Here is a 23524-nt window from a genome sequence, read left to right as displayed (position 1 = left end):
AGAAGAGTCTGTCTTCTGTGTCTCTGTGTGATTCACTGCTTTGCTGCGTCTTTTTCCAACAAGCCTCTTCTGAGGGCAGGTAATTCTACCATGTGTTTGCAGTGGTTGTGTTAGGCCCATTCGCTCACTTGTGATGCAAGTATCGTTATCTGCCTTGAAGAAGTTGCCCTGTTCATGAACCACTGCTCTGGACTGTCATTCCTACATTCAAGATGTATGCCCAGAACAGTGATGCATGCAGATGCATGAGGATCCGGCAAGAATGAGCATAGGTAACCCCTCAAGTGGGGTTTGTGCAGGGTTTGAAATTAGCAGGGTGCCAGATGCATTTTGCGCTGAAAGATTCTCCATTTTTGAGCACCTCAAAAAGTCTGGGTTCCATTTTTTGTGCTTGGCTGACACTCAAGGATTACTGAAATGTATGTGCTTTGAAGCCTCAAAGTGTATGCTAAGGGGTTTAACAATAAAGAGTAGAGTGTTTTGAAAACTGAAGTATGGTACCAATATTTTTATTGTCAACACCAAATTAAAGGTAAAGTTAAAGGGACCCCTGACCATTAGGTCTTGTCGTGGCTGACTCTGGGGTTGTGGGGCTCATCTTGCTTTATTGGCTGAGGGAGCCGGCGTACAGCTTCCGGGTCATGTGGCCAGCATGACTAAGCCGCTTCTGGTGAAGCAGAGCAGCGCACGGAAACGCCATTTATCTTCCTGCCAGAGCGATACCTATTTATCTACTTGCACTTTGAACTGCTAGGTTGGCAGGAGCAGGGACTAAGCAAAGGGAGCTCACCCGTCACAGGGATTCGAACCACTGACCTTCTGATCGGCAAGTCCTAGGCTCTGTGGTTTAACCCACAGCGCCTCCTGCGTCCCAACCCCAAATTAAACATGTATTAATAATTTTCGCTAAAAATGTGATATTAACAATTTGTCGCTTATGTGAATTGTGTATTAATTTACGCTTATCAATATAATAAATAAAAAGTTAGTTGTACGCAACCTCTCCCGGGCAGCGGGATGAAGGCTCCCCCATGACCCGCACACACACTCCACACAGCTTTTTTTAAAAAATGATATTTATTAAGGTTTCACGCAGCTTTTTAAAGGGAGCGCTGAGCAGAGCCTCCCACCTGCATTCGCTGCATAAGACGCACACATATTTCCCCTTACTTTTTAGGAGTGGAAAAGTGCGTTTTATAGAGTGAAAAATACGGTAATCCTGGAAACCGGCAAAGAGAGCATATGATCTGGGGTTGGAGAGGACATTTGCTATGAAAACCAAAGTATTTTTTTTGGGCGGGGGGGAAGGAGTTCCCTTTGTCCATAAACAAACACTCTTATGGCTTACCTAGAAAGAAGCTATCCCATCTCCTAAAACAGCCATCCCTAACTTGGCGGCAGCCAAATACTTAGGACTCCAATGCCCATCATTCCTGACTTTTGGCTAGCTGAGGCTGATGGAAGCTGTAGTCAAAAACATCTGTTGAGTACCAGATTGCAGCTGAGAAAACAATCTGTAACAAATCTGTTCCTCAGGTGTTCCCAGAACGAAGGTCTGGTAGACAAATAAAATGACATCTGGAACGATGTAAACCTTTTGTAAATGTTAGCCATTCACCATTCACCAACCGTTGCTTGGTATTTCTCAGGTGTTGTTGCCAAAGAGAAGTGTGAGCACTACGCTTTTGCCTTGTGGTCAACAAGAAAGCCTTGTAAGAACCTTGTTCAAAACCTCTGCACCATACATTTAAAGCTTCACCCACCCTGTAAAGAATCCTGGGAACTGCGGGAATTCAGAGAGGAAAACTGCAGCTCCCATGATTCTTTGCAGGGAACCGTTGTGCTTTTAAACACATGGTTCGGATGTGACAAGTTCAGGGGTTGATGTGAAGGCGGAAAAAGAGCACACGGGTACCTCGGTTTTTCAGTCGAAAAGCAACACATCTGTGCTTTGTGACATCAGAAAAGGCTGTATTTAGGGCAACGGTCAGAGCTACTGTGATCTGGATTAAATGCATAAATTGGCTGCTGTCAAATCTCTAATCTCTTTGTGAATGCTTTCCCCTGGAAACAGAGAAACATTTACATGCTGAAATTTACAAAGTTACATAACGGTGGGGTTTTTCTTTTTTCTTTCTTCAGTTTCTGCCTGGTTGTCAAGGCTTTGGAAGAAACCTACAGGCAGTGCAATTTAAAAGTTCAGTTGTGGTTCATCTGGTATCCCATCATAGCCATGTACAGTAGGAAGGGACTTCCTTTTATTTCAGGGGATCATATTTCTGAAGAGTAAAACTCGTAAGAAACTTTGTGGTGTGGAGTGCTTCTGTTCACTGTGGCTGCCCCAGCCATGTCCTCTTCATGATACAGTGGTACCTCGGGTTAAGAACTTAATTAGTTCTGGAGGTCCGTTCTTAACCTGAAACTGTTCTTAACCTGAGGTACCACTTTAGCTAATGGGGCCTCCTGCCGCCGCCGCCACACAATTTCTGTTCTCGTCCTGAAGCGAAGTTCTTAACCCGAGGTACTATTTCTGGATTAGCGGAGTCTGTAATCTGAAGCGTCTGTAACCTGAAGCGTCTGTAACCCGAGGTACCACTGTACTCCATTCCATTCTCCCTCACACCAGCATCCCATTGCCTCTAAGCACACTCAGTCCTCATTGGGCTGCTTTGAGGGTTCCCCACTCCTCTTAAGGAGTATTTTTCTATCTCTATCTCCTCTTAAGGAGTATTTTTTCTATCTCTGCAAACCTACCCCCTCACCCCCCCCCCGGGTCTGCTGGTGTCTACTTCTTGTGCATGCGTGGTGCCATTGTGGCCCTATAAGTAACGGCGCTCTGTCCTGAACGTTGGAAATAGAATGAATTTTTCATATTATTTCAAGTAAGTGCCTATCTGTTGGTTACTTGTACTGCAGGATTTTACTCGCCCTGTGATGAGACCGGGGAAAAACCTTATCCAGTCCCTAGTTCCCATTACTGTTAACAGAAATGAACAACTGGACTGGGGAGATTTTGTGTTCATTATAAGCAAAGGCTGCTCATTCCTACTCATAGAGAAAATGGGGAAAGTGTATCCCTAATTTCGCTGCAAGTAGAGAGGGACGCGGGTAGTGCTGTGGGTTAAATTACAGAGCCTAGGACTTGCTGATCAGAAGGTCGGCAGTTCGAATCCCCGCGACGGGATGAGCTCCTGTTGCTTAGTCCCTGCTCCTGCCAACCTAGCAGTTCGAAAGCATGTCAAGTGCAAGTAGATAAATAGGTACCACTCTGGTGGGAAGGTAAACAGTGTTTCCGTGCACTGCTCTGGTTCGCCAGAAGCGGCTTAGTCATGCTGGCCACATGACCCGGAAGCTGTACGCCAGCTCCCTTGGCCAATAAAGCGAGATGAGTGCTGCAACCTCAGAGTCAGTCACGACTGGACCTAATGGTCAGGGGTCCCTTTACCTTTAGAGAGGGGGGCAGGACAGGAGGTGGGGCAGTACAAAGTGAATAAACAGACATGGGACATGGAATTAAGGTTTAAACCTTACTTTATTAAGATCTCATTTTTAAACGTTAGGTTCCCATTATCATGAAGCAACTGCAGATATATGCCAATTAAGGGTAGTGTCTCTAATGGAGATAAAGTGATTTAAATACAGTAGTAATCAAGATTGAAGACTTTGCTGTGTAGATTAAATCAGTTTGCGAATTACTTCAGCTCCTCTTGGCTGTTGAAATTTCTTGAATTAGTAGGCTTGCAAAATCTCACCCAGTGTTGCTCCAACCCCTTGTACTAAAGGTAGGTATTGCCCTCCTTGCCAAATATCCTTAAGGGAATGATCAGGTACCAGGATGCAACCTTTGGAAATCATATGCATATTAAACTAGCTCTTTGCTAAAATGCTAAGGGGCAATTTGGGCATAGTGCCATATGTAAAGCCATCTTGCCCCCAAATGGCAATGAGACATTCCATTTAGGCAACAACAACCTTGTTTTAAGGAGCTTTGGATAGATCCTCTTGTTGTGTGTCAAGACCCCGAGGCTCCCCTCCTATGTAGAATAATAACACTTTGACACCGTATACAGTGGTACCTCGGGTTACATACGCTTCAGGTTACATACGCTTCAGGTTACAGACTCCACTAACCCAGAAATAGTGCTTCAGGTTAAGAACTTTGCTTCAGGATGAGAACAGAAATCGTGCTCCGGCTGCGCAGCAGCAGCGGGAGGCCCCATTAGCTAAAGTGGTGCTTCAGGTTAAGAACAGTTTCAGGTTAAGAACAGACCTCCAGAATGAATTAAGTACTTAACCCGAGGTACCACTGTATAAGGTTAAATGGACAAATTTAGGACATAACTTTATTGGTTACAGAATGTGAACGGTACAGTCATACCTCATGTTACGTTTGCTTCATGTTGCATTCTTTCAGGTTACATCCCGCAGCGACCCAGAAGTACCAGAAAGGGTTACTTCTGTGTTTCGCCGCTTGCACATGCGCAGAAGCGCTAAATCACGGTTCTTGCATGCGCACCTGCACTAAATTGCACCGCGCACCTGTGCAGATATGCCACTTCAGGTTGCTCTCTTTTCATGTTGCGAACTGGCCTCTGGAACGGATCCTGTTTGCAACCAGAGGTACCACTGTATTGGCTTAGGCATTGGCTTGAACGGCGATATCCGACTCCTGCTCGACATGCATGAAATCTCACAAGGGTTAACCACCAGTAGGGGGAGGCCTGTTGATGCACATCAACTCATAGCTTCCCCCAGAGTCACTGGAAGGTCATGCCATGGCCCTAGTCTCCACCCGGGCTTCGGACAGGAACCATGGAAGCAGGACAGGAACCGTGGAAGCGGGAGCCAAAAAAGGAGGACTCCCTGGCCACGCGGCTGCTTTAAATGGGGTAAGCCAGTGGCGTAGCGTGGGGGGTGCAGGGGGTGCAGCCGCACCGGGCACAACATCTGGGGGTTAGGGTTAGGGGGCGCAAATCCACGGGTTAGGGGGCGCAAATTACTTGCCTTGCCCCGGGTGCTGACAACCCATGCTACGCCACTGGGTTAAGCCACACCCCAGCCACCCGGATTGGCTGGCTGGGGGCCACAATGTGGCCAGGGACATCCCGGATGACACGGGAGCTATGGCCAGACCCTGCTGTGTGTGGAAACCACGAGGTCTGACTGCAACATCGCCCCACCCAGAAGAGGAGCGGTTTTCTCCTGAACCAAGAAATTCTAACTACAGTGTTGCAAACATGATCCATGCGGGAAGCACGTTCACAACCCACAGCGCTGCATCTGCTCACGCGTGGGTCGCGATTCAGCGCTTCTGCGCACGCAAAAAGCGCGATTTAGCGTTTCTGTGCATGCACAAGCGCCAAAACCTGGAAGTAACCCGTTCCGGTACTTCTGGGTTCAGTGCGGTGCGCAACCCGAAATCACGCAACCAGAAGCGTCTGTAACCCGAGATATGACTGTGCTGATTCAGGCTAGCAAAGCAAGTGTTCTTTTATCCAGAATCCCAGAATTTAGAGGGAAATGGTGCGAACTGATGAGCACCGGGGTTTGCCTTTTCGAAAGATTTCTTTTACAGTGGTACCTCGGGTTAAGTACTTAATTCATTCCGGAGGTCCGTTCTTAACCTGAAACTGTTCTTAACCTGAAGCACCACTTTAGCTAATGGGGCCTCCTGCTGCCGCTGCACCGCCGCCGCCCGATTTCTGTTCTCATCCTGAAGCAAAGTTCTTAACCCGAGGTACTATTTCTGGGTTAGCGGAGTCTGTAACCTGAAGCGTATGTAACCTGAAGTGTATTTAACCCGAGGTACCACTGTATTTTTACTAGGCGAGAGGTTTAACCATTTGCCCAAATATCCCAGACGCTTCCTCCTGTTTCTTCATTAGATCATAAACACCCTTAAAGCTTCTATTTCTCTGGCTGTTGGCTTGGCTTTGGAATAAGCTTCTGCACTGAATGGCATCCATTCTCTGCAGAGCAAGTTTGTAAGTAGCATGGTGTCTGCCGTGTAAATGGTCTGCCTGTTGCAGCACTGGGACTGTATAATCAGAAGAACGAGTAATCAAAGGCATCATTCTGCCTGGGCTATAATGGTGCCGTTGCTCCTCTGCGGTGGAAAATTGGGAAATGTATAGAATTCATTTATGTTTAAGATCCAGATGTCAAGACAAACTGCGTAGATCTTTGCTGCTTTTTGAGGCTGGTGGCAGAATCTCAACTTTTCTCTCTAGAGCTGGATTTGCAGCCACTGTAAAATACAAGGGAACTTGTGAAACAGTTTTTGCAACAAATGAACTTTGCTCCACATACCTTTATCCTGGTGCCCTGATGTTTATACTTTGTGGAATATAACTTGTCTCTCGTTATGCAAATAATACCTTGGAACGGGGACGTAACTTAAATCTCCTCTCACGCTCACAGCATAACCATGTTATAATGTTATTTTAGGAAGCTCTTATTAAAGTGGCAGTTAATTCCATGTGTAAAGCCAAGCAAAATAATCAACAATTTACCAGCAGAGCTCAGGTTTATCCTGGGTTCTACTTTTCAAGGGATATTTAGCAATCTATAACCTGGTTGAAGGGACGCAGGTGGCGCTGTGGGTTAAACCACAGAGCCTAGGACTTGCTGATCAGAAGGTTGGCGGTTCGAATCCCCACCACGTGGTGAGCTCCCATTGCTCGGTCCCTGCTCCTGCCAACCTAGCAGTTCAAAAGCATGTCAAGGTGCAAGTAGATAAATAGGGACCGCTCTGGCAGGAAGGTAAAGGGCATTTCCGTGTGCTGCTCTGGTTCGCCAGAAGCAGCTTAGTCATGCTGGCCACATGACCCGGAAGCTGTCTGCGGACAAATGCCGGCTCCCTTGGCTTATAGAGCGAGATGAGCGCACAACCCCAGAGTCGGTCACGACTGGACCTAATGGTCAGGGGTCCCTTTAACTTTTAACCTGGTTGTAAATAGACACCCACCTCACCTGGCTGCTGGCTTAAATCGGGGTTGCAAAACCTGTGACCCTCCAAATGTTCATAGAATCATAGAGTTGGAAGAGACCACAAGGGCCATCGAGTCCAACCCCCTGCAAAGCAGGAATCGCTAGACTCCAACTCCTATCAGCCCCAGCCCAGCATATCCAATGGCCAGGGCATGATGGGAGTTGTAGTTCAGCAGCAGTATAAATGATCTGACATGAAGTGACATGTCTGCTGCATTTATTTCTCTCCCCTCCCCACCGAATTTTGCAAGTGTATGTAGGTGGAGTTCTTGTTTATTCTAATGCAACCTGGTTTCTGTGACTGGCTGCTGGCAGCCTCAAGTCAGCACAGATTTGTGGGCGTTTGCACAACTGCTTAGTTTCTCTCTTCTTTCTTGATGGATGACTTGGTTTCCGCCAGCTCCTGTTTGGAGAAGCAGCAACATGAATGACAGCAGATAACCATTAAGTTAAATGAACTGGCGGATTCTGTGCATTTATGGGCACCATTCCCTTCTCCAGTCTTTCAGTGAAAACCAGGAATATCATACATATTCCAACAATTCTCCAATGAAAATAGGGACGTCCCATTCCATAATGATAATATTACTTTTTTTTAGTTTTTATTAGGTTTTATTAAGAGTTTCAACGTAACAAATTATTAAAACAAATCATCTTCATTATTTTTCTCCCCTTTTTTCCTCCCCCCTTCCCAAAAAACCCTCCCCCCAAGACTTCCCTCAGTTCCTCGATCTGATTTCTCAATACATGTTATTCTCTGCATATTGTAAAATTATATAAATCCTAAAATTATCTGTCTGTTATGTTAACAATCAATAAATTTGTGTATGTTTATTCAAAACCTGCCAAGGAGCCCAATTTATTTTGTTGTCTTTTTAAGTAGTTTGTAAAAAGTTCCCATTCTTCTTTGAAGTCACAGTTGTCCTTGTCTCGCAATTTGTATGTCAGTTTCTCCAGTTCTGCATAGTACGATAATATTACTATTTATACCCCACACATCTTACTGGGTTGCCCCAGCCACTCTGGGCAGTGTCCAACATAGATATAAAAACATAGTAAAACATTAAACATTAAAAAAACACCTTCCCTATACAGGATTGCTTCGGGAGTCAAATAACTCTACACCCTCCAACATTTCTCCAATGAAAATAGCAACATCCTAAGTAAAAAGAGGGACACGGGTTAAACCACAGAGCCTAGGGCTTGCCAATCAGAAGGTTGGAGGTTTGAATCCCCGTGACGGGGTGAGCTCCCGTTGTTCAGTCCCTGCTCCTGCCAACCTAGCAGTTCAAAAGCACGTCAAAGTGCAAGTAGATAAATAGGTACCACTCCAGCGGGAAGGTAAACGGCGTTTCCGTGCGCTGCTCTGGTTCACCAGAAGTGGCTTAGTCATGCTGGCCACATGCTGACTGTATGCCAGCTCTCTCGGCCAATAAAGCGAGATGAGTGCCAAAACCCCAGAGTCGGTCACGACTGGATCTAATGGTCAGGGGTCCCTTTACCTTTAAGTAAAAACAGGACATTCTTGGAGGGTCTGGGATGTTTCCTCTGTTAGTTTGCAGTGGTATGGAACCCTGAGAAAAACTCATGCTTAACCAGCCCCCCCCCGTGAGGGTTTCCTTTCCAAAATATGCCCCCCACCAAGATGCACCAAACTGTTTATTCTCTTGCTATGCTTCTCTAGTTTTTTTTATTATTATTATAGCTTCCCTGTGTTCCTAATGTTCATGGAACCTTCTAATTTGGAGATTTAAGTAAATGTATAATTGGGCTTGGCAGAGGTGTTCAGGCTGGCACTGAAACATTTTTGAAGATTGTCTTACAAAAAGACTGCAGAGGCACTTTGCAAGTTAAAAAAAAGGTAAAGATACCCCTGACCGTTATGTCCAGTCATGGCTGACTCTGGGGTTGCAGCGCCCATCTCGCTTTACTGGCTGAGGGAGCCGGTGTACAGCTTCTGGGTCATGTGGCCAGCATGACTAAGCCGCTTCTGGCGAACCAGAGCAGTGCACGGAAATGCCATTTACCTTCCCCCCGGAGTGGTACCTATTTATCTACTTGCACTTTGACGTGCTTTCGGATTTGAACCGCCGACCTTCTGATCGGCAAGCCCAAGGCTCAGTGGTTTAGACCACAGCGCCACCTGCGTCCCACTTTGAAAGTTAAGAAGACCAAATCAAGTGTTGAGCCCAGTGATGTGAGAGATGCACCAAAGGTAGGCAAGAAATAAGGCAGGGAATAAAGAGAGGGAACACCTTCTAAGGTGTACTGGAAATATTTGGAGGTGTGTGTGTGTGTGGAAAGATGCCCTGCTGTTTCTATGCTTCTGTTTTTATATTTCCAAAGGGATTTTTGAGAGAACTGTCTGTTAAAACTGATGAACTGGTTTGCAATTTATGTAAGAACTGCAATTTTTAGAAAACGTAGTGAATGTGTAATCTGACTATATGCAGGTTATTCCAGATTTGTACATATAAGGCCTTGGTCTTTGGCACCTGAGATGCATGTTATTAGGACCCATCCTATTCCTGTGACTGTAATTTGTTTTAAAATGTTTTTAATACTGAATTTTAAACCTACCCGGGACCTGATGGTGAAGGGACTAACACATCGAATAAATAACAATAAAAGTTTAACTTGCTCCAGCTTTTAACTTGGCGTGACCCCATCTTGTATTTGCAGTGACTTCCAAGATATTTCAGCCATGAGCAACCCTTTTGCGCATCTTGGGGAACCGCTGGACCCAAGCCAAGCCACAAAAAAATTCTTCAATTTGAACCGTCTGGGAGACCCAAGATATGGTACGTTGGTTACATTCAGAGGGAGTTGCTCCCTGTAAGAAAGTTGGTTGGCAGTTGTGGCTTTCGAGGCAGTTCACATATGCACGCACATCACTTGATTGCTTGCGCTTATGCTTTGGACGAGACATATCATGTGCTTTGCAAGCAGAAGGTTTCTGGTTCCAGTCCCTGGCATCTCTGGTTAGGAGGCTGTCTGGTAGTGGGACTGGCAGGGCCGTCTTTAGCAGATGCGGTGACAGGGTGCAAATATCCACCCAGTGCCCACAAATTACCACGGATAGTGTTGGGGGGGGGCGGAACTCTCCTCCATGCCGCTGCGGGAGAGTGATCCCTGCAGAGGCTTGGGAGTGAAGTTGTGCCCCTCCCAAGCCTCCACGGGAGGAGAGCGCAGCTTCCCTCCCCAGCCTCCTCAGGAGGAGAGCGATCCCTGCAGAGGCTTGGGAGTGAAGTTGTGCCCCTCCCAAGCCTCCGCGGGAGGAGAGCGCAGCTTCCCTCCCCAGCCTCCTCAGGAGGAGAGCGATCCCTGCAGAGGCTTAGAAGGGAAGCTGTGTGTCTGCCAGCCATATGGTTGGTGGGGCACAGTTGGTGGGTGTGCAGGGAAAGAGGAGGCCGCCAGCAAAGCCGCCCAACTCCCCCACTTGCTGGGGCGCCCTGGCGCAATGCTCCACTAAGCCCCATGGGAAAGACGGCTCTGGGGACTGGGCTTGGAGAGCTGCCACTCTCTAGCTCGCTTGTGGATCACCTGCTTTGCACGGAGAAGGTTCCAGGTCCAAACCCAGGTATCTCCAAATAGGACTGGAAGAGACTCTTGTCTGAAATCCCAGAGCACTGCTAATCTGATTGGTTTAGATGGACCCAGTGGTCTAATTTAGTGCAAAGTAGCTTCCTATGTTCTTCACATGCGTGCAGAAGTTGCATATGATGTGGCTGCATGGGTATTTTTTTTTAAAGTACAGTCGTACCTTCACTGGCGAATGGAATGCGTTCCGGAAGTCCGTTCGACTTCTGAAAACGTTCAACAATGAAGCCATGGCTTCCGATTGGCTGCAGGAGCTTCCTGCACGCAATTGGAAGCCACGGAAACCATGCCAGACGTTTGGCTTCTAAAGAACGTTCACAAACCGGAACATTCACTTCCGGGTTTGTGGCGTTCGGGAGCCAAAATGTTTGACTCCCAAGGCATTCGGCTTCCAAGTTATGTGTATTTGTTTGTATTTATAGTTAAAAATAATTCTACATAGCTTTTCATCCAGAATCTCAAAGTGGCTTATGAAGAAATAAATAAATAAATAAATAAATAAATAAATAAATAAATAAATAAATAAATAAATCTCCATAATGGTGGTCTGTGTAGTATTAAAGGGAGAAATGTGTCTCTGAATGTGTAGCTACCATGCACCACGGAACTGTGGTTAGTTGTGACTTAGAAGTTTCGAGCTACAACTTCTCCCCACCAACGGAATGGAACCTCCTTTTCGCTATATTACAGTTTAAGCTCCTTACATATGTACCATATAGCTTTAGTCTCCATATGCTTCTAACAGAGGTTCTTTCCTTCCCAGAACGTTTGCCGTTCTCTATCAGAGTGTTGCTGGAGGCCTCAGTCCGCAACTGTGACGAGTTCCTGGTAAAGAAGGGAGATGTTGAAAACATCCTAAACTGGAATGTGATGCAACACAAGAACATCGAAGTGCCATTTAAACCTGCCCGAGTTATTCTACAAGACTTCACGTGAGTTGTATTGTGTTCCCCCCGCCCCCCATTTTTGTTTTAATCTAAGGTGTTGCCACAGTTTAGGAGCAGAGTCATTTTCTAGAGAGATAAGGGTCATTTGGGAGAAGTACATATGAGAGAATTTTAGTACAGCAAATTAGAGTGAGTTTTGCAACCCTCATAGCATTAGGGGGGGCTGGAGGCTGCAAGAAGATCAAACCGATCCATTCTGAAGGAAATCAGCCCTGAGTGCTCACTGGAAGGACAGAACTTGAAGCTGAGGCTCCAAAACTTTGGCCACCTCATAAGAAGAGGTCTTTTCCTCCCTGGAAAAGACCCTGATGTTGAGAAAGATGGAGGGCACAAGGAGAAGGGGACGACAGAGGACGAGATGGTTGGACAGTGTTCTCGAAGCTACCAGCATAAGTTTGCCCAAACTGCGGGAGGCAGTGGAAGACAGAAGTGCCTGGCGTGCTCTTGTCCATGGGGTCACGAAGAGTCGGACACGACTAAATGACTAATCAACAACAACGACAATAGCATTAGGGGGGTATATCCAAAGAAATTGTCCCATTAGCAGAAGGAGGTCTACCTGTGCAACAGGAATTATTTTCCCTGTACCCCCTCAGATCTGTTCTAGGGGTTCCCCCCAACCTTCTGGAGTGGATTTAGAAGAGAGGAATAGGGCATGTGAGGAGAGGGAGAGGAAGCCCTATTGTCCAGGCAGAAGCCATTGCGCTAACAGGGCAACTTCATTGGATACAACCAGTGGCGTAGCGTGGGTTGTCAGCACCCGGGGCAAGGCAAGTAATTTGCGCCCCCTAACCCGTGGATTTGCGCCCCCTAACCCGTGGATTTGCACCCCCTAACCCTAACCCCCAGATGTTGCGCCCGGTGCGGCCGCCCCCCCTGCACCCCCCACGCTACGCCACTGGATACAACCCTAGGCTGTCCTTGGAACAATGTTCTTCTCAGCACATGAGCAGTACTCCAGCAGCACATAATGAGAATGTTGTGCAAGTGCTATTGGTGTGCGCAGATTGGATTTTCAGCAAGCTGCGCCAAATGGATGTAATAAGAAAAGTTGTGTCGACCAATGCGCATATCACTCAGTGCTTGCTGGCAACAGCCATGTGGCCTCCTAGCAAGGCAGCACTTATGCCTGTCAGAGCAGGAGCTCTGCACAAATGGACTTGAATGTTGTTCAGGCAGTAGCTGTTCACTGATGGCTGTCATCTGACCTGGCCCTAGGAAAGCTTTTTTCAAAAGAAGCAACCAGTGAAAAGCGCTACATTTCTCCTTGCTTGTAGAGCAGTGTTCTCTTAAGTGGGGAGTTGGAATGCAAGCTTAATCTAGATCTCAGACTAAGGTGGAGCCCACAGTTGGTTCCACCAGCAGCATGACTGTGCAGGAGTCTCCAGCAAGCCTCCTGCCATCCTTTTGTGCATCAAAATTGTGGCTGGGAAGGGAATTGTCTCTGACCTTTTGCAGAGGCACAATGTGGAAGGCAGAGATAAGAGGAAGTTTAAAGTCCTGACAGCTGCAAGTTTTGGCATGGTTACCAAGCCTAGTCGAAAATTACAGACTGCTGAATTTCAGCAAACTTTCCTTTAGACACACACCTTTCCTTTCCCGCCTGGCTTTCAGGTCTCTTTCAATGATTAACATTAATTGTATTCCTTAGTGACCTTCGTATTGAGGTACATACTGCAGACTGGGATTATGAAGAGAGAGAAGGAAAAGACAGAGAGAGATTACCGTACATTTTGTGCAGAATCTGTTTGTTGTAAGAAAAGAGAGGCTGTTGCGCTGGTGTGCACACACAAACACACAATGAAAAACAAAATTTAGTCCAGAAATCCTATCGCAGGCTTTCCCAAACTTGAATTTCCAGCTGTTTTTATACTACAGTTCCCATCATCCCTGACCACTGGTATTGTTAGCCAGGGATGATGGGAGTTGTAGTCCAAAAACAGCTGGTGACCCAAGTTTGGGAAACCCTGTCCTAGAGGAAGCAGTAAAGCATAATAATGAACCCCAATTATTGTTGTTGTTGTTCTAGAAAACAGTGGTCCTGAGATTACCATATTTTTCGCTCTATAACACGCACCCGACCACAACACGCACATAGTTTTTAGAGGAGGAAAATCTGTAGGCATGCCACCCGTAGGCATTCCCTCCATAACACGCACAGACATTTCCCCTTACTTTTTAGGAGGAAAAAAGTGAGTGTTATGGTGCAAAAAATAGGGTATATGTATTACTAATTTTACTTCGATACCTGTTCTTGATCCTCTTTCTTAATTTTAATGAGATTTAAGCTTGTGAGCTGTTTTTGTTTAAAGACACTTCTTTGCATCCAGCAAACACTCCTGTCCTTTTTGAACCTGCACCTTCCAACATAGTAACTAGGAAGGTTTGCAGTAAATGACTAGGGGATTGTGATGCAAGTTTTTAAAATGCAAGCCTGTTCTGTAACAATTGTGGGCCCATGTTTAGTTATCCGAAAAATGGAAAGTGAGCAAGGTCCCAATCAAAGAGGACCGGCAACTTAAATTGACAGAATATGCACAACTTGCAGATTTAACATATAGAGCAAGAAGAACATAAAGTACATTTAAAGAAGATTGGAAAACAATTATTGAATATATGGAAAATAACTGTATACAGCTGAAAGTGCTGGCAGCATTAAGATAAATTCAACAGAATATCTTTTTTTATGGATATAAGAGTGGGAAACTGATTTGAATTATTACACTAAAATGTGCAGGGATGTATGATATTTAAAATGAACGATGGAAAGAGAAGAAGGGAAGTCATTGGATATTTTAAAGTTTGTAAAATGTTTATTTGAAATTGTAAAACTGAAAATTTAATAAAAAATTATTTTGTACACACACACACACTATATATATATATATATATATATATATATATATATGCAAACCTGAAGTTAGCCAATCTGTTCCTTGGTATGGCAATCTGTTCTCTCCCAAACTGGGTTTGCAACAGACCGTATTGAGTTAGAAAGATAAACAGACGCACAGATACGTCATTTGAATTGAGAGTGTGTTTGTTCTTGGAACCAGAGGTCCAAAGATTGCAGGGAAGGTTGCCAGTGTCACTGTGGTCAAGGCGTCCATTTCAGATTCAACCTGTATTTCCAAAGCAATGCTTAAAATCAGGGCTGGAGGTTTCTTTGTTTTGCATTTTCATATATATATATATATATATATATATATATATATATATATATATATGCAGGTTTTGGTGTCTTCGGGTGTCTTCCCGTGTAAGAGTCGGGGTGTCTGTGCGACGTTTCGACGAGGTCTCACTCGTCATCTTCAGGCTGGTGCTTTCGGCTTCTTGTTACTGGAACAGAGCAGAGTCTGGTGTTTGAGTTCCTATAAATACTGTTGAGGGGTGTGGTGTATAGCCTCCAACGTTCTGGGCAGAGAGGAAGTTCCTAGATTAGTGTGCCTTTTCTTCTTTTGTTCCTTAATTACTTGAGGGATATCTTGGGTGATTTCATGAGTGATATTCTGAATACCACTGGGTGGGTCATTAAGTGTAGATTAGTTGCTAAAGCTTTTGTGTCTTGACCTCTTGAGCTTGTGAAGAGTTTTTCTGAGAAGATGGCTGTGCTGCATTTAGTTGTGCTCTGGCTTGGCTTCGTGTATAGGGGCGAGCTGTGGTTTTGTGCCTTGTGCCAGCCAGATCTGTGTAGGGATTGCAGGGGGGTGCAGCATCCGGAGGTGCCACTATAGTTTGGCTACTGGATGGAGTCTGTAATATGTCTGTGGAGAGGGTCTGGGTTTGGGTCTGGTGTGGTTGATTGGTGACGGCGTTCTGTGTGCCTCTGGTTCTGGTGTCGGTTTTTGTGGGGAGGGCTAATTTCCAGATGTCTGGCAGGCGGGACGTGTCGTCACGCTTGTTCATGTTGTGAGGGTGTTTCTCTATCTCGATGGCTTCCATGATTATTCTCTTGTGGTGATGTTCCATGTTAAAGAGCAATTTGGAATCTGCAAAATTAATTTCGTGTCCTGTTTCTTTCATGTGTTGGAAAAGAGAGGAAGTTTTTTCTTCTTTTTTGACGGCATTCTTGTGTTCTGCGATACGTGCATTTATTCGTCTGTTTGTTTGTCCAATGTACGTGGCTGGGCAGACTTTGCAGGGTATTTCATAGACCCCTTGGTTTTCCAGCTGGATTTTGTCTTTTGGGTTTCTGAGGATAAACCAAGACACAGAAGAAAACAATGGCATGGCCCTCCTTCCTTATATCAAGGGCACTACAGACAAAATCAGCAAAATCCTCCATAAACACAATATCAAAACAGCCTTCTGCACCAACCAAAAAATAGCCAATATCCTCAGAAACCCAAAAGACAAAATCCAGCTGGAAAACCAAGGGGTCTATGAAATACCCTGCAAAGTCTGCCCAGCCACGTACATTGGACAAACAAACAGACGAATAAATGCACGTATCGCAGAACACAAGAATGCCGTCAAAAAAGAAGAAAAAACTTCCTCTCTTTTCCAACACATGAAAGAAACAGGACACGAAATTAATTTTGCAGATTCCAAATTGCTCTTTAACATGGAACATCACCACAAGAGAATAATCATGGAAGCCATCGAGATAGAGAAACACCCTCACAACATGAACAAGCGTGACGACACGTCCCGCCTGCCAGACATCTGGAAATTAGCCCTCCCCACAAAAACCGACACCAGAACCAGAGGCACACAGAACGCCGTCACCAATCAACCACACCAGACCCAAACCCAGACCCTCTCCACAGACATATTACAGACTCCATCCAGTAGCCAAACTATAGTGGCACCTCCGGATGCTGCACCCCCCTGCAATCCCTACACAGATCTGGCTGGCACAAGGCACAAAACCACAGCTCGCCCCTATACACGAAGCCAAGCCAGAGCACAACTAAATGCAGCACAGCCATCTTCTCAGAAAAACTCTTCACAAGCTCAAGAGGTCAAGACACAAAAGCTTTAGCAACTAATCTACACTTAATGACCCACCCAGTGGTATTCAGAATATCACTCATGAAATCACTCAAGATATCCCTCAAGTAATTAAGGAACAAAAGAAGAAGAGGCACACTAATCTAGGAACTTCCTCTCTGCCCAGAACGTTGGAGGCTATACACCACACCCCTCAACAGTATTTATAGGAACTCAAACACCAGATTCTGCTCTGTTCCAGTAACAAGAAGCCGAAAGCACCAGCCTGAAGATGACGAGTGAGACCTCGTCGAAACGTCGCACAGACACCCCGACTCTTACACGGGAAGACACCCGAAGACACCAAAACCTGCATTCCTGTACCCGTGAAAATCTACGAAAGCATATATATATATATATATATATATATATATATATATATATATAAAGGTAAAGGGACCCCTGACCATTAGGTTCAGTCATGACTGACTCTGGGGTTGCGGCACTCATCTCGCTTTATTGGCTGAGGGAGCCGGCATACAGCTTCCGGGTCATGGAGCCAGCATGACTAAGCTGCTTCTGGCGAACCAGAGCGGTGCATGGAAATGCCGTTTACCTTCCCTCTGGAGTGGTACCTATTTATCTACTTGCACTTTGACGTGCTTTCAAACTGCTAGGTTGGCAGGGACTGAGCAACAGGAGCTCACCCCGTCGCGGGGATTCGAACCGCCGACCTTCTGATCAGCAAGTCTTAGGCTCTGTGGTTTAACCCACAGCGCCACCCGCATTCATATATATATATATATATATATATATATATATATATATATATATATATATGCAGTTTGCATGTATACCTACAACGGTGAGATTGTGTTATTGTAGATTGTGCATTCTTTCCATATGGAGTTCCAGAATACGTGTGACCCAGTATGCATGGAAATTCCTCCCTTTCAGATATTTGTGCTACACATGCAGACTCCCAAGGAGAGGAACTGCTCAGCACAGCCCATATCCTGCTCACATGATCTTAACCATGTGAAAATGGCTCAAATAGGGCTGCAGCCTACTGAGCCCCCTGGAACCACACACATTCCCAAGCATCGTTCGCCGTGATGAAGGCTTCCCGAAATAGTGGTCCCTGTTTGTTTTCCACCAAAGACCTTCTGAGTAGGTCTGTCCTGGGTAAAAAAACAGGGGTGGGGTGGGGAATGCATTGCATTGCTAGAATATAGGTAGAGTAGAGTAGCAGAACTACTGGTTTGTGTTCCAAGTCTGACTTAGCTTGTTGTGTGGTCTCAAGGAAACTCATAATGAGCTTTTTGAAATGATTCCAGGTCTGCTTTATCTAATCTGAAATAGATGTTTGGTAGACATGCCAAACATCCCATGCAAAAGTTTTCATTTAATTGTTGCTTGTACCCCTCTAACAACGAATGTAGGACTAACTCATCAAACAACGGAATTGTTAGCTTCTTTTAGAAGCTGTAATAATGGCACAGTGATCTTCTAAAATAAATGGCAGCAACTGTTTTTGTGGGGTTTGGGTGAGTATATAATACTCTCTCCTAACTTTAGTCAAGGAAAGGATTCATGTGCATAATTGGCCGTGGTAGAACTCAAAACCTGTGATATGTTGGAGTGACTTTCTGATACACTGTCATAAAACAGCTTCCTGAGGAAATAGATCTGAAGGTCGGCGGTCCGAATCCCCACAACAGGGTGAGCTCCTGTTGTTCGGTCCCTGCTCCTGCCAACCTAGCAGTTCGAAAGCACATAAAAGTGCAAGTACATAAATAGGTACCACTCCAGCGGGAAGGTAAACGGTGTTTCCGTGCGCTGCTCTGGTTCGCCAGAAGCTGCTTAGTCCTGCTGGCCACTTGACCCAGAAGCTGTCTGTGGACAGACGCTGGCTCCCTCGGCCAATAAAGTGTAATGAGCACCGCAACCCCAGAGTCGGTCACGACTGGACCTAATGGTCAGGGGTCCCTTTATCCTTACCTTTACTATCTGGTTTATTTTCCATACCGGACTAGAACTTTTCTTTACCCTAGTTTGACCTTTTTACCATGAACTCATTTTGTGATCTGCATCTCCAGAATTTCACCACCACAAGCCTGCTGAGAGATGCAAAGTCCAAAACGAAGTATCCTTCAGGAGAATCACAAAAAGGCTTAGATCTTTTTGTACTACTGCCTGGTTGATTGGGATGAAGACTCGGTCTGGCAGGAGGGAGAGCATGGGAATGAGGATGGTGGTCAGGAGCTTGCGTTGAGCCAGCTTGGGAATCAGTGGCAGCTATAGAAATGGATTTTGAGGCTATCTGGTTGCCTCTTCTGACCACCTTCCTCATTCCTCTGCTCCTCCTCCTACCAGACTGACTCATCATCCTAATTGGCAGAGCATTTGGGGGCATAAGCAGCATAGGCATAAGCAATGGATTCCCAAGCTGGTTGGGTAGGAGGAAGATGATTGGTGGTAGTGTCAGCCAACCTGGGGATCTAGATTACAGAGACAGGGCGCTGGCATGCTGCAGGGGCAGCTAAAACATGTTCTTTCTGTCCTCCACTGCTTGACTGGACTGCCTATCCATCACCTCTCGTTGCTCAGTAGTTTGAAGTGCCACCTCACTGTGGCCCAGCACAGCTGACAGGGGCTGGACTGAGGAGGGATGGTGGGAACAGCCTCTCCTCTCTCTGCAGCTTCCCAAGAAGAGGAAGACAGTATAGATTTAGAACAGCGGTTTGCAGAAAGGCATAGTTCAGAGGCAAGAAGCTGGGGAAAATAGGGGAGAGCAGCAGAAAGAAGAAGAAGCACTAGGGGAGAGACAGCTAACAGACTCAGTGTCTCTTGAAAGACAGCCCGTGTGGTGTAGTGGTTAAGAGTGGTAGACTTGTAATCTGGTGAACCGGGTTTGCTTCCCCACTCCTCCACATGCAGCTGCTGGGTGACCTTGGGCTAGTCACACTTCTCTGAAGTCTCTCAGCCCCACTCACCTCACAGAGTGTTTGTTGTGGGGGAGGAAGGGAAAGGAGATTGTTAGCTGCTTTGAGACTCCTTCGGGTAGAGATAAAGCAGGATATCAAATCCAAACTACTACTACTACTACCCTCCTCCTCCTCCTCCTCCTCCTCCTCCTCCTCCTTAGCATCCCTGGCCCCCCTCTCCCAGATCCAGGCATGCCTTGAGAGTAGCAGAACAGAAAACTCAGAGGCAGAAAGCACAGATCAGCCGGCGCAAGGGTGACATAGAATAGGAGGGACTGAGAGGGTGGGACTTGGAGCAACACCATTATCTAAGAGAGATTACATTCCTTTGTCTTGGTAAGAACTCTTCTTGGTTTTCTGCTTCTTGGCATCCCACCGTGGGAGGGATAGGATTCCCTGAAGCCCTGACAACAGTATGATGGCATGCTAGCATTTTTATGCAACATGGAAAATACATTGTTAAGGCCACAGGCTCAAATTTTTTAAGATGTGTCCTTCGTTTTGAAGAAAAACAACAACAACATTGGGGAACTGATCCAGAACCTCCTCCCAGTCGAGATCAGGGCGCTGCACCAGTTTCTTGCTTCCACTTGCCCCAGAAAGTGATGTTTACTGCAACCACCACCTGTAATTTGAGGTGGTGGTTACAGTGCTACCATGTTGAGTGCTGGCAATGGATCTGCTGAACAGTGAAAGTTATACATTTAAACTTGCATTCTTGGGCAGATAAGTTGCCGTGCCCCAACCATTGGGAAACCACATATAATCAGTATGTGCATTTTAGAGCAGAGTTCAGAGGTCTGGTGCCAACCATAGTTTGCCAATTTAGGTATCGCAGTAAATTTTGCTTAGCATTAACCTTTGAACTGAAAGTGAAACTGCAAGGGAGGAGGAAGGAGGGAGAATATGAGCACATAGCTTATTTGTTTGGTAAATTATCCATAGTGAGTTAGGCTGAATCGACACTTATATAAAAAGTACTGTGAAAATCCTTTAAAAAAACACGTTTAAAAATATATATGGAATTTACCATTAGCTCACCAGCACCATCTAATGTCACATTTGTATAATGCACCTAAAACGTTATATTTGTAGCTTTATAGCTGAGTCTCCAGTTTAATTCAAGTGTCCTTTTCATAGAATTAGAGAACTGTAGGATTGGAAGGGACCCCCAAAGGTCATTTAGGAATCTCAGCTCAAAAATCCCATTTGTTGTTGCTGTTGTTGCTTTTTTCCAACTCTGGACCTCTGTACGTTGTTGCCTTTTAATATTTTTTCTTTCTTTGTGTGTGCTTGGCTTTAAGATCTCATTTGCAAAACAGCACAGCACCTGGGCTGCTAATTTATATACACTTTCTTCCTTTCCCTTCATTCTTCCGTTGCAGCGGTGTCCCAGCAGTGGTGGATTTTGCTGCTATGCGTGATGCTGTGAAGGCTCTGGATGGAGACCCGGAAAAAATCAACCCCATCTGCCCTGCTGATTTAGTAATTGATCATTCCATCCAGGTTGACTTTAATAAAAGGTAAGGTATGGCAACAGAGTTTATGTCCAGCAGGATTTTTTTTTTAAAAAAAGGGGGTAGGGGGTGGGAAAAACAAGAAACAGATGCAGAAACCCAACAGAGAGTTAGGCACAGGACATTTTCAAAGCACTGAACCAATTTTGACAGCTCAACATAAGAAGAAGATATGTTATCCCCGTCCTTCCATCCCCTGCTGCTGATATAATTAATGTTTTAGAACCCTTTCCATCCCTCTTACATTCAGGCTAGACCCTGCCAAATATGCCTACATTCAGCATGGAATTAGCACTTGAGCCAGACAGTAGGAATTACTGCAAAAGCTCCTTAAGCTCTCTTCACCGCTTGTTTCTAGCTCCCTGGTGCAAGGTAATTAAAGAGCATAAAACAGCTGAGCTCAATAAATAACAAACGTTCCTTTGTTTCTCGCTCTCCCTCACATTTTTTTTGCCCACACACGTTGGACCTTGCAAAGCATCCTCTTAAAGGTGTACTGCTCTGATAACCCACATATTTTGTTTGCAGGCCAGACAGTTTGCAGAAGAATCAAGATCTGGAGTTTGAGAGGAACAAAGAAAGATTTGAGTTCTTGAAGGTACAGCAAAAGATCCCCTATTTGTGCATGAATGAGGGAAAGCAGAGCTTGGCTCTGGTACAGGGATTGGGGAGCCCTGTGGTCTCCACATCCTGCTAGACTCCAACTCCCATTAGCCTCAGCCAGCATGGCCAGTGGTCAGGGTGATGGGAGTTGAAGTCCAGCAGCTTCTTGAGAGTCGCAGATTCCCTTCCCCTTCCCTAGTGGTCTCCAGGGAAAAGAGCATGTCACAGGATGGGCTGACAGTCCGTGTGGTTTAGGAAGTGAAAATGGCTACACTTCTGTCTTCGAAGATGCAACTGGGCAAGGAAGAAGCCTAATCCTGTAAAGACCTTGGCCCCATAGAAGAAGGGACCAAACAACTGGGGTTGGGGGAGAAATGAGCAAGTGTTCCCTGACCACCAATTTAGAGTTGTTATTGGTTTTGCCTTGACTGATGTTGCCAAGTTTATCTTCTAAACATGCGTGGAAACACAAGTGTTAAGTTGTGGGTGAACATATCAGACGACACAGCGATTCTTCAAACAGCTCTTGTTTATTCACAGGCCAGAACAGAACTGAACTGAAGGGCTCAGTCAGCCTGCTTATATAGAGCTCAGTACCACGTTACTGTAACAACTTTCTAAAACTATCCAATCACTGAATGTCACTTTCGATCCTTCATTTGCATAACTATCTACAGTATCCCCCTGCTGGCCCAGGGTGAGAACTTCAGTACATAACACCAAGGGATCAGATTTTTGACTTTGCAGTTTCTGGGGCTGGCATTTGAGCCCAGAATCCATCCACCACAAGGCTGACTTGGGTGGCTTTCATTTTGCTGCCTTGATTTTACAGTTGCTGCTTTCAAAAATAGTGGGGCCCTAGCAGCCTGTGAGGCGGGGCCTGGGGTAGAATCTTCTGCTTAGTGATCTTCCAAACCCCCCACCCCCAGTACCAGATAACAGGTTTTTTATGCTCAGACCCACACAATGCTGCCAAGATCTTTCTCTGACTATGTCTAAGAGAGAGCGCCTCTTCCGTTTTGTGTTTCTAGTGGGGCTCCCAAGCCTTCCAGAACATGAGGATTATTCCCCCGGGCTCTGGGATTGTCCATCAAGTGAATCTGGAGTATTTGGCAAGAGTTGTCTTTGATCAGAGTGGATACTATTATCCAGACAGCGTGGTGGGCACCGATTCACATACCACGATGATTAATGGCTTAGGCGTCCTTGGCTGGGGTAAGTGCCCTTGAACTTGACTGACCTAGTCAGTGGTTTGGGTTTATGTTGAGTTGCAGGTAAACAGAGTTCTGTTTCTCTCTCCCTTCCCTGTCCCAAATAAATGATCATTAGAATTACCTGAAAACTCTTGTTTTAAAAATGTTTGAAAAGGACTGCTGCAAAATGCCCAGACGAAGATGGGGACATTTGGACCAACCTTTGCATTTAAAAACACCGAACCGCATTTCTCTTAACTACATTTAAAGCAATTACATGTTCCCTCCGTACAAATCTATGCACAACATTAGCAGCAGAGACCTCCCCAAAGATTAAATCCACGGAAGATTAAAATCCAATTGAAAACCCACCTAATACCAGTCTAATCCCTACCATTTAAGGAGAACCCAAACAGCAAAGTTAATGTTTCTGAGGAATGTTCAGACTTGGTGCTGGCCAAAGGTTTGACTCTCTTTCCAGTTCCAGATGGGGGTTTGCGGTGCTTGTGTTTCCCCTGAAGGTGTAAAAGGATTGTCTGATCAGCTAATAAATTGTCTACACGCAGACAATGCAACTGGATAAACCTTTTTAAGACTTTGCAGTTTTGCTTTAGGTAAATTCAGTGCAAAGCGGGAGCTGTTTGCTGTAGAATATACCGAATTTTTCGCTCCATAGGACGCACTTTTCCCCTCTTAAAAACTAAGGGGGGAAGTCTGCGTCCTATGGAGTGAATGCAGGGGGGAGGCAGGCAGGA

The 23524-nt window shown here is 45.6% G+C and overlaps 1 protein-coding gene across 1 annotated transcript in view; it reads left to right on the top strand.

Annotated features, from left to right (window-relative positions):
• The window catches only part of ACO1 (aconitase 1), a 53115-nt gene that overhangs the window by 3074 nt on the left and 26517 nt on the right, over positions 1-23524 (top strand). The window contains exons 2-6 of the mRNA XM_082204736.1: positions 9673-9791; positions 11354-11522; positions 20842-20979; positions 21502-21571; positions 22608-22791. Of these exons, the coding sequence (XP_082060862.1) occupies positions 9695-9791; positions 11354-11522; positions 20842-20979; positions 21502-21571; positions 22608-22791 (658 nt within the window). The 5' untranslated portion in view covers positions 9673-9694. The remainder of the gene's footprint in view (positions 1-9672; positions 9792-11353; positions 11523-20841; positions 20980-21501; positions 21572-22607; positions 22792-23524) is intronic.

This window comes from Podarcis vaucheri (genome assembly GCF_965113315.1).
Source record: "Podarcis vaucheri genome assembly, chromosome: 17".
Lineage (NCBI taxonomy): Eukaryota > Metazoa > Chordata > Lepidosauria > Squamata > Lacertidae > Podarcis > Podarcis vaucheri.
Note: the sequence above shows the minus strand (reverse complement) of the source record. Positions and strands in the feature narration are given on the sequence as shown.